Below are 12555 nucleotides of genomic sequence, written 5' to 3'. Positions count from 1 at the left end.
AGGAATCACAATACATTTACCTTTGTGTCTAAAAATATTTCATTAAATTATTTGATGTTTTTGTGCAAACAACAATTAACATTTGCTTAGAATGTAAGTAAAAAATTAGAGGACAAAGCCTCTTCTTTATACTTTACCCCTGAATCTACCTCGCCTTTTTTCGCCAGTTAAACTCTCTTGGGGGCTAGAAATATCACATCAGGTCAGAGATCAGGTCTCACCAATTTTACCAATAAACCTCACCCATCAGCATGTGCCTTTAGAGAGCATAAACAGCAAAACCATCATTGTGACATATACAAGGAAGTATTCACATTTATCGCATACACCTTCAACTTAAATGGCATATTTATTTTATTTTTTACAAGAAAATGCCTCAGAAATAAATCCAAGGAATATAAGGAAACCAAATGTAGACAGTAATAGCCCTTGTAAATTCCTCGTAAATCTAGTTGTGAATGAATAGTATAATTCTGAGTCTTTAAACATATGTGACATAAGGATATGGCCAAGCAGAAACCTGATATATGTTGGAGTAAAGGGAAGTAAGCTGTCAGGTGTGAATGGTGCAGTCCACAGGGACACGATAGCTCACTGTGGGGCTAAAGAAAGCATCCAACAGGAACCTGTCAACAGAGCTCCTAGTCTTTTAAAATAGAAAAGAAAAGAAAAGAAAAGAAAAGAAAAGAAAAGAAAAGAAAAGGGACCCAGACAACAACTAAAACTTTCCATGTGACAGTGTAAAAGAAAACAATACAAAAACATTTGACCTAAAAAAGTTATCATTGCATAAAAATATATTTGAACTAAATCAAATTGTTCATCTTCCTGAAAAGAGCAGAAGGCTGAAAGCTGATGAGCTACATGGCTTGCTGACAGGAAGTCATGACCTGCAGTCGTCTATCACAGTTGAGATAAGAGTTAAGCTTTAGATGCTGAGAGGTCCTGCTCCAAAGATATGGTCATATCTGCTCACATGGTAGTCACCAGTATTTTGAAAGACCACCAAGGCACCATGGTAGGAGATAAATGGTCAGCAGATGTTCAGTTGGATAAAATATACTTCACAAAGCCAGTGTAAAAATGTAAGGTTCAAAACCAGGACGTATTTACCATCCTACAGAAGGTGGTGGATGATAAGCTTACTGAAAATGTCCATGTCTGACAAACATGCAACTACCTGGTTAACTGTTTTAATCACCAGCATTTAGTTAACACAGTAATTATTGTGGCATTCATTATGCCCTGCTGCCCCATTGGGTTAGCAAGAAAAAAATCAATAATGTAAGAAAAGAAGGCTGTGAGAAAGTGTCCACCTGAACTTTTCTCGGTACTGCCTAGGCTACGAAGAAAATATTGTGAGAAAGAAGGTTGCAAGTGTCCATCTGCACACAAACATTCTTGATTGGAGAATACAATTGGTAATTGGCGAATTTTTAACTGAATAGTAAGTGCTAGTATTTATACTTGGAGTATCTTGTATTAGCATTTTGTATATGGTAATGTTAATCTAATGCAATACATTGATGCATTAACATAAAATGTTAATGACTATACATTCATAGTATCATCCAGTAGACTGCGGATTAAACCAGTTTTACACCAATACTAATGCTGTATGCTAATGCATGCTAATATTTATGTTTGTCTTTAAATCATAGCTCCAAATCAATGTATAAATGTATATAATATAATATGTTTTTTGTTTTACATTTCTTTATAAACACCAGGCAGTGGGAAAAATAAGTATGTCCTGTCTTTCTTTAAACAGGAAGTACTTAAACAAGTGAGCAGAGGAACATAAAGGAGCAGGACCACTTTGCAAATTAATAGTGTGTATAATGTGTGTCACAGAACACTGACAAACTCCAGAAAGCAGCTTGTAATGATGACTGGTACAAATAGGCCTGTTAGATGTAGCGTGTGATGGTGACCTGTAGTCACACAGGAGGAGAGAGTACACTCTTGGGATGCCTCATTAGAAGAACACACATCTTGCCCCACACCTGCCCCTGTATGTGTGTGTCTCACTATGGTTTATTTCTGCCATGGAAAGCTGATCAGATATACAGTCCCAGGAGAGCTCTCAGACAAGTTAATGTTGTAAAGCAGCACAATGCACTGTTGTTACACAACTCAAACTGAGGCCACACACTGGGAGAGTGACATCATCATCTTCTGAAGCTTCTATCCAGCCATTCTAAACTTTGCAGCCATGCAAAAGATATTAGGGATCTCAGGAGGCCTTTCAGAGGAGGACATGCAATTCAGCAAGAATTTTCATCACTGGTTGAACAATAACAAGTGCAGGTATAATATCATAATCTGGCACACAGCAAATCAAAATAAGAACAATATTACTTGGGGGTGATACACTATAGGAAACCAATAGTTTTCAAAGCTTTCCAAGATCATCTAATAAGTCGACATGCATAAAATAAAAACATACCAACTCATCATATGGGCAAACACTAATAAACACATACTACAGTTAATAAACAGTATACAGTCATGTCTTCTAATTTTAGAATGAGTAGCATGTAACTATACAGTGCACATGCTTATAAAGCAAGAAGAATGGGCTGGATGAACTTACTAGAACCTAAAAAGTTCAATGAACCCATATCTTGATTAATTTGATGGATTAATAATGTACTATGAATGTCTAGGGGCAGTGACCAGACAAGAACACAGTTTTTAAAATCAATAAAAACACTGAGGATAAATACATGTTGGGGCAATGGCTTGTAATATTCCACTACCAAGATACTGTCAGTACATTCAGTAATTGTATATCTACAATAAAGAGCTACTGTATCTGGGGAAATATATCTAGGGCTTGCAGTAATCCAGCACCTTCTATAGCAACTACTGCAAATAAATGCATTATTTGCTATAGATGTCTTTCATGACATGAAATGTCTCTGCATCACTTTCGCTAAGTTTTAATCAGGGTTGTAACCTCTTCCAGAATTCAGGGAGGTCTTGTTTACTGTGAGTTCCTTTATGAAGTGATGTCAAATTAAAAACCCATTGCTCACAGCAACAGACGTAAATAAAGAATATTTTTTACTTCTCAAACAGCTAAATGGATAGTCCATTTTTTTCAATTTAACAAGCAAATATATATGTTTGTTAACAAAAATGTAAGGCATGTTAAATACATATATAAAGATGTCAAAATATATTATATATTTATTATTACTATATATTATTATATATTATTTAGATATGTCTTGAAATATGCTATTCAATATGCCTTACAATTAGATCTGGTAACATACAGATATATTGGCTTGTTAAGTTGAAAACATGGACTATCCATTTAAAAAATAAGAAGGAGAAAGAAAATATATTCTTGGTAATTGAATATGAAGGCAAACACTTATTTTTTTACTTCATCTGTCAAACATGAAGATAAAATTAAAAGATGAATTCCCACTTAATTAATACATAATATCTCTACCTTTCTTTGTTACAAGTTTTCAGTGAAGTACTGCCTGTTTATCTTTATATTTTATAATTTTTTTGTCTTCATGCAGTGTAGTGGGGAGTGTGTTTATCAAGTTATAAAGGCTGTGCTTTTCTTTTGCTCTTTATACATTTTACAGGCTATTTAAAATGGATATGAATATGTGACCATGTACATTATTCTTCAGAAAACTTCATGAAAACTAGAAAAAAATTATGCTAGAACATTTCTTTAAAAAAAAAATTATTTGAATTAATCATTACACGCTGTACCTGTATCTGTGGTGGGCCTGATCAACTGAGAGTAACTAAATATATGGCAATTGATTGTATAGCAAAACAGATGTCTTCAAGTTTAATATGTGAAGACACGTGAAATGGGCTTTATAGTTTTCAGAGGATTAGGATTGTAGAGGAATTTCAATTCCCTACCTGTTGTAATGAAAAATCATCAAACCAAACATGAATTCACCGAGACATTTGAGTCCTGAAACTAAAGCCTATCCAGGTTTCACTAGCTCTGAGTAGATGAGCGTTCACTTTAAGCTTAATTCTGCAAAACCTTTGTTTTGGGAAATCCAGTTCTTCATGGTACATGGTCCACTTTATTGTGTTGAATTCATTCACGTTCAATCAGTACATGATGGTTGCAGTGGACATATGTTTTATGAGTTTAGTCAATGAACTAAGGGCTTCACCTAAGGGAGGATTTATTTATATACCATTACCAATGGCCATTAACGCAATGCATAAAGAGGTTTTGGAGCAGGATAAAGCCACACAATGCACTAATGGACAGTGGACACTAATTAAACAGTGAGAACCAGAGAGACAGCTCTGATTCAGCTTATTTTTAATGGTTTATTATCCACAAAATTAAGGATATTCTGTTCATCATGAAGAAATGAATGTGAAAAAATCCAACTTTAATGTGGTAATCAACTATCACTTTTTCACTGCGTAAACTTTTCTCTATTGCGAAAGCTTTGCTAAATGTCAACTCATTATTTCAGCATGGTGCTCGATAGCAGTAGCCACTCTGGTGTAAATGTTAAACCTTGTTAAAAGTTTTACCTGCCACAGAGCTAAGGCAACAGAAATTTTTGTCCTAACAGATGCTTCTACTATTGCCCATCATGACAGTTCTGCCTCTGTATCAAAATATTCAAGACTCCAACTGACTTTATGTGGTCCCTCAGCCTAACGAATGCCTAAATAGTGATTTCAGCGTTTAAATACTGCCACCTCGAATGTTAACCAGGCCAGGTATTTGAATATCCATGCGCAATCCTGCAACAGAGATTTCGATCGAATACCAAGGGTCTCTGAACCATGTCTTGCTGAACAAGGTTATTTATTTGCTTATAATTTGGATAGGGCTGGCAGAGATAAGGCTTACAGTGTGGAGTTTAGAGCAGTTGGAGGAACCAGAGGCAATGGGAGCTCATTCTTTAGTAGAGGATGGTGGCTTTTGATAAAATCAGCTTGGAGAGCTGATGCTTGTGCTTCTGAAGCAATACAAGCTCTTTCCACACTTTATATTCATCTTTTCTTACGACTGCAGATGCTCACACTAATTTCATGGGCAAACTTCATCCAAAAGTGGAGATACACTATACATTGCAGAAGGCATCTGTTAGCTTATGAAGAGAAACATTTCATTGGTGTAGCATTACGATGTATCCTATCATTCAACATGGATCTGTAGATTCAATTGGTTAGACGGAAAACGTTAAAAAATACATGAATTACAAATTAAATGAATAAATGATTAATTCAGCTATCTGTAAGAAAATATCATGTAGTGCCACAAATGTTTAAACTTAATCAAACCTGCATTCTCTGCACAGAAAGATGTACAGTGTTTAGCACTAACACGTCCAACCTCACTATCTCCAAAACCAGACTAAAACACAAAGCAACAACACACCTACACAGATGGAAACATATACACAAGCATACACAGCAAACCTGAATGTATCCTGTACACACTATCGTTATTACAGTTCCGTTATTGAACTTTAACAAAGTTGTATTTAGAAATCGACTAAAAATGGAAACCTAAAGCACATGTTTAAGTAATGCTTGACCGAACCTTATATTTCTGATCTCCTTGGTTGAGAAAATGATTGTCTGTGAAAAACTAAGTGTTAGAACTAAGACCAAGGATTGAGCCAATTAAGCAACTTCATTACCACCCTTAAACAAAAGCAACTGGTTTATGCTTCCTATAATCTCAAACCTGAAAATAATAGATCAAGAGTGAGAGAGAAAGAATGAAACCCAGGGCTTCCTTCACCATGGCCTCTAAACAGAACATAAAAGACGCCTATTTCTCATGCTAATTTCTCTGTCACAGTGCCAAGTAGTGAGAACAATGGCAGCGAAGTAGGCCTCTCCATACACAGTAGAAATGCTTACAAAAAGAGAATTAATGAGAGTGAGCAGCCGAAGACGGAGAACCTAAAGGTCTTATGAAGATAGAGGGGCAATTCCTCCAAGCACAAATTGAGTCATTTAAACATATCTACCAGTCTACATGTCTCAGTCCCCTCAATGTATTATCTAGTATAGGCAATTTAAATTATGCCAAGATTAAAACCAATTAGAAAGAAATTTTTTGTTGTTGTTGAGATCTTTTCATAGAGGTATATACAGTATTCTACAGAAGGTTCTAGTCTATGAAAATAATGCTAAATCAATTAAACTTAATAGCAACTTTTTATTTGCTTTTACAGACTATATGTCTCTCTTTTTTTGCACATAGTCATGTGTTTTTTTAGAGTATTACAATAAATTGCAGTTGTCTTCCTCCAGAAAAATGTTTTTCCCTACACTTATTGTGCTCTATATATTTTGTTTCTTCTTCTTCTTGTCCCCGAAGCATGAAGTGAGGTGCCGGATGACTCTGCCAGACGTTAAGCAAGTCTTGACTGGATCGCTTTCTGTTCCATGAGGAATTGACCTTTAAGATGCAGACACTTTTTTGAGATCTTCCACTGAATGTTCTGCCTGTACTTGCCCCGTTTCTTCAAATTTATATTATTAAAGTTCAAACATTATAAGCTAAAATTGGGGTATTGCTTGTTGACCATGTTTCCTGTGATGAGTCATGAATATCAAGAGAGAATATTTGACCAGGCTGACCCACAGCCACAGTCAAACATTAAGGTGAAAGCTTAATGGTTAAGGGTTGTTCTGAAGCAGGAAAGGGTAGAGATTCATTCCAGGTGAAAGGAATGCTGAACCAACAAATCTACCATTCCATACTTTAATACCATGCAATTCTGTCTGGACTGCGGCTAATAAACATACAATAATACAATGACCCGAACCATATGTCAGGCTCTCTAAGCACTATTTAGAGTCAATGGCTTGCCCAGACACCATGTCTAAATCCTATAGAACTGTTCTGGGATGAACTGGACCGCAAAGTCAGAAAGAAATATCCAACTAGCAAAAAACACCGTTGGCAATTTTACAAGAGGCATGGCAAAGTATTTTATCCAAATGTTTGTAGAATCGAACTGTCCAGATGCCAAGTGTGTAAATCTGTTATTCAAGCTATGGGAGGATTTTTCAATGTAAATTAAGCACAACCTCTGTACATTTATATATTTGTTTGGTCAAAGTAAACATTCATACAGTTAAATTACCTAGTTTGTTGAATATGAACAAATGGAACATGCACGTGTCTCTCGACAACGATAAAAGCTAAAAGTGTAAACTTTGGTCTAGATTTACAATAGTAATCAAACAGAAAAAACAATATTAACAATAAAATTAAAAATACTCTAGAAGAAATATATTTGACAAACTTTCTCCAGTAAGTACACACACGCACCCATAAAAAATACAAGGCCTCTAGGATACCACCTGCTGTTTATTAGAAGCACTGCAAGCTGCACAGATAATGGTGAGATTTCTAATAGACTTATGACATATTATACCAAATTTATTACAAAACCTGGCTAAAGAGCTTTAATGAACATTTACAGTCCCTCAAATCTGACATAAAAGGTAATTTCACACCCTTAATTCTTCATATTCACATCCTTTAGTCTTCAAAAGTTCATATAGATCTATTATGAACTCTCCTGTATTCAGGAAAACAATATTTGTGCTATTTATTGATTTAAAGAAGCAAGGAAAAACTGGTGTAACTTAGCACATTTATAAGTGGTTATATACCAGATACACTATAAATAACAACACTGAAAGGTGACTATAGCAGCTTGTCTCAAACTGTTGTATTTCTATAATACTGCAGAAATTTCCCAAGTTTTTACTTATCGCACTTTTAACAGTTGCATAATGTCTGCAAGACAGGTTAGGTCCTCTAATCACATAACACCTATTAGCACTCGTTCCCTCACAGGCCTCTTTCTGTCTCTTTTCTCTTTCAAGGTTCACAAGGCTTTAATGCAGCTTGTCATGTACAGTACTTTCAGAGAATTTGCAAATCACAAAGTCCTCTGTCTTGTTAGAAAACTTAATAATGTTAAAAAGTGCTGACTCCCAAAAACTACTTAAATACATGTCTCCTTACAATAAAAAGAATATACTATTAGTTCCTTTATTATAAGCTTTAGATTATTGTAGATCATTTGCATTACAAGTCTATAGGAATTATATGTTATGAATAATGAGAAGGAAAAACGACATTCAATATGAACCTGTATAGAATGCACAGTTTAGGGTTTACAATACATACTGTACAGAGATACTGTCATAAAAACTAATCAATATATTTTCACCAGTCATATTTAAGAATTCTGTAGAATAATGATTAAATACGACAATGATTTGAAACAAGTGCATGTAGTTTTTTAGAAGTATAATGGACAAAAATCCCTGATAAGATACTAAAGTCTTGGTTTATATATGGAAGTCTGTTTATATGGATTTCGTCTGTTGTTCAGCAGAAAAGCCAGACTGTATAACAAGTCAGGAATGTATTCAAATACAAAATATCACTGCCATAACCACCAAACTATTATTATTTGTTTCTTCACTGTGTTCTGTATATCCTGCAGAGTTGCATTGCCTAAATCCTGGTTTATTCCTTCATTGCATTGTGAAAGAGCCGTGGAAAATGAACTGAATTTCCGTTATCGGACACTGCGCTCATACACCCGTAATAATAATCATAATCATTATAATAAAAAAAAAAACGTGGAAAAACTATAATAACTGTCCGTTCGCTTACCTTCATTATCCGGATAGTTTCTCAAGGCTTCACAGTCTAGCAAAGTGTGAAGAACAAAAAGAAAAAAGGATGAGTAAATCCAGTAGAGAGCCATGATCAGGCTGCTCCCGCATCCCGGTGCGCAAACTTGGTTTGTATGAACCGGAGGGAGAGACAGAGCGCGGGCTGGAAGGAGGATCCGTCAGGAGCGCGCCCTGTCAATCAAACGGAATTGGGCGGGGCTTGTGTAAATGCTTAAAATACACTGGGAATAAACTATAAAATAAGAATTGGTTGCTTGTATTTTTGTTTCTGCTCATAAATGTATAACCTACCATTAAAATAATCATTTCAAGTAAATAATTCAGGTGTAAGAAACTACTGAAGCATGAGGTGACTGGTTATTTGAATATAGCAAATAAGCCATGTGCATTTCTTAACATGCATTCAACACATCTAAATGCAAATATAAAGAAATGAAAGCTAAAATTCAAAGTATCATCTCATATTTGTATTCTAATCTCAAACCCAAATGCATTCAGTGTATAACAAAAACAATTAAACCAACCTAACCATTTCCTTCCCAATCATTTTCCACAGTATATACAAGCGACAGAATCATATATGTTAAACTATTAAACATCACATGGCTATTAGCTGATATAGAACGACCCCATTTTGAAATCAATTTCCTGGTCACATGATACTTAAGTCATTGGATTTCTTTGCATGCCACAGACATCAATTGAAGGCCATTGTCTACAGGAGAACGTTGAGATAATTGATAGCTTATTCGGGCAGGAATACAGCCTGAATGAGATACCACGTCATCACAAGTACCATTCGCACACCCATTTACATCCAACGTAGTTAATCAACCTAGGCGTGTTTATGTGAAGTGGGAGGAAACCAGAGAATCCAGTGGAAACCTGTGAACTGGCAAATCTACCCACTTTACCATCATGCCACTACCAATTATTTAATTAATATTATTGTACCTAATATTAGACTCAGTTTTGATCTTTGAATGATGCTTACAAAATGGACACAATTAGCTTGTGGCAATTATATTCTTACTACAAACAATGCAGATATTAAGAGAACCCATAATGCACTTTTACAATTGTAGGAAATGAAAAATGCCATTGCGGATACAGGGTCAGTTTTATAGCCAGTATATAATTAGAATCAGCCATCCAAGAGGAGTCAGCCATTTAAAAATCATGCTTTCAACTTCCATTAAAAAATCATAAAGGTTAATGACAATCACAGTGATATGTGGTAAAATCTGAGCTTAAATATCAATTATTAATTTTGTTAATTACATTTTATTATAATTTATTAATAAAGATTAATGGAGTGATAGTATACTCTGGTGTGCAGTTCGAGATACAGACAGGTGACAAATTTAAATGAAAAAAAAGAGAGTTTTAGTAAAGAGTAAACAAAAATTTGCTATTCGTTTTGAAACACCATCCGGGTGAGCTGTTGTGACTGACTGTACTACTGTCATCTGCAACAATAATGAAACCTCTTTCAAAATCACTTAGATCTTTTCCTCTTATCATCTCTACCTACCCTTGTCATGTCTCTCTATTTAGTTATTCTGTTTTTGTTTTAGATTGTTGGTGGATGCACTGGAGCTCTTTCTTTAAATGCCTGGGACTAAATATTTCTTTCTGTATGTATCTAGGTAAAAATCCATTACTAAACAAACAAAATGAAAACACTGGCCAAATTAATTGTTAAAGGTTAAAAGTTAAAAGTTGAGAGGCTTAACAACCTTTGTAAAATAAATAAATAAACAAATATATTTAATCTAATAATAGATCATAATAAATGGAATAGACTAATAATTATCTAATAATAACAATAATAATAATAATAATAATAATATAATAATAATGATTATTATTATTACTATTATTATTATTATTATTATTATTATTATTATTATTATTATTATTATTATATTTTTTTATAATTAAGGAATTCCATTCACTACATTTAATGGACCAAAACTGAACAAATTATACAAATTATTGAAAAAATATTATACAAAGATTATACAAATATTGATCTCAATTTGTAACTGTGTGCAATGTATATTCTTGTTATTTATTGGCGAAATAGAGGATTTTATACGTGTTTCCCACTGACAAAACACATTGGAAAAGTTGATATTATTTTAACCCAATGTATTTTTGGACTTGACTATTTAATTAAAGTAGTCTGTCAAATCTGCTAAAAAAGTAATATATAAGAACAATAATAAACATAAACCCTACTATTTATCCAAACATTTAATTTTAACAAGCAACTAACTACATTGTATGTACAACAACACCGTATGCTCAGATTGTGAAAAAAAAAAAGCGTGTCTGAGATTGGTTTTGTTATGTGTTGAATGTTTGCTAGGAGGCTTAAATAGAATATTTTGTCTTCAGTAAGTAACTGGAGTTCTGGAAACCATGGATTGTCTGATGGTAGTTCACCCTGAATGGGATGAGTATATGAAGGCGAGGTGTGCATCATATTGTCAAATTATCTAAAATATAGCTATGTGCAGAATATTGTATGAATTATCAAGTGAACAGGTGTTAAGTGGGTATGTGTTAATTAGCTAATCAGCTTGCTTGTTGTCTGCTATTTTCTAATGTAAGGTAAATCCTAATTGAAAGGAACGTTTTCCAAAATGATAGCAGGTGGTAACGTAACAAGTGAATCCAGGTTTTTTCGATAAATAGACAGATCACTTTATTCAACCTAGAGGGGATGAATATTATCACTATATTATCAATACATAACCCTAATAAATACATATATTTGACAGAATTGTTCGGTAAATACCAAAAAATCTATAGCAAATATGCACAATAAAAAAAAAGAGAATTTCAGATCACTTTAAAGTTTAAGTAGGTTTAATTGGAAATCAATAGAATGTGCAACATATACCTGAGATTCACTAGTTCACATAGCAGCTGCTTTTATATATTTAATTTATTGCTAACTAAATTTCAAACAGTTCTTTAAAAATAAAGTTGAGAGGAGATAAACAAAGGCACACAATGATGTTTTTTTCCCAAATCTGCATGCTCGGTTAGCAACTCATAAATGCTGTGAGCAGAAATATGATTTTGTTTGCTTGATGCCCTTGATGTGATGAGTTGCCAAAGGGTCTATGCTATGGGAGCATTGTATTTATGAAAGCTCAGGGCACCCTGCACACTACGCAGCTGAAAAAAAAATGAATCTCTCTTTCTCATAGTCTTTCTTCCATTTCCCTTGTTTACTCAGTCTGTGCCCTCTCTCAGGCTCTCTGTCTTTCTCTCTAAATGACAGACAGGGCAGATGGAGAGAGTGTGAGTGATTACAATAAGAATTAATGAACCATAAAATGCTGCATTTCCATGCTGGATAAGGAGCGTGCTCTTCACTTAAACAAAGAATCACACATTGCTTTCACTCCATGTGTATGTGTGTGTTATATTCACATTAAATCTACATTAGGTGTAAACGTCCTACTCTTTTATTCTCCCCTGCATGCCTCAACCACCTTTCACATTTTAAATGACCTCTTTAACCCATATTCAAATATATACTCCACTGAGCCTCATTATATGTTTAACACACAACACATCACCTGTCTAACATATTCCTTGGTAACATTTCTATGCAATTAATTCACCTTATTAATTAGCACTGTGACAGCAAAGCATTTATGGGTATCTGCTATATAGTTTGCACTGACCAAAGAAGCAGGTTGCTCCATTGCCCCCACATCTAGTCTATGACAGTTTGAACACGGCTGACAAATACATGGCAACCTTCAAACCAAAAGCCTCCCCACCGCTCAGTGTTCATGTTTGAGCCTAATAAGACAAGTGAACAAGTTC

The 12555-nt window shown here is 34.4% G+C and overlaps 1 protein-coding gene across 1 annotated transcript in view; it reads right to left on the bottom strand.

Moving 5' to 3' along the window:
- Positions 1-8819, bottom strand: part of ek1 (eph-like kinase 1) — a 76735-nt gene extending 67916 nt beyond the window's left edge. The window contains exon 1 of the mRNA XM_046833529.1: positions 8681-8819. Coding sequence (XP_046689485.1) covers positions 8681-8774 — 94 coding nt within the window. The 5' untranslated portion in view covers positions 8775-8819. The remainder of the gene's footprint in view (positions 1-8680) is intronic.
- Between the last annotated feature and the right edge of the window lie 3736 nt (positions 8820-12555).

Source organism: Silurus meridionalis, chromosome 21 (assembly GCF_014805685.1).
Source record: "Silurus meridionalis isolate SWU-2019-XX chromosome 21, ASM1480568v1, whole genome shotgun sequence".
NCBI classification, from domain to species: Eukaryota; Metazoa; Chordata; class Actinopteri; order Siluriformes; family Siluridae; genus Silurus; species Silurus meridionalis.
This window is presented reverse-complemented; position numbering and strand designations above follow the sequence as displayed.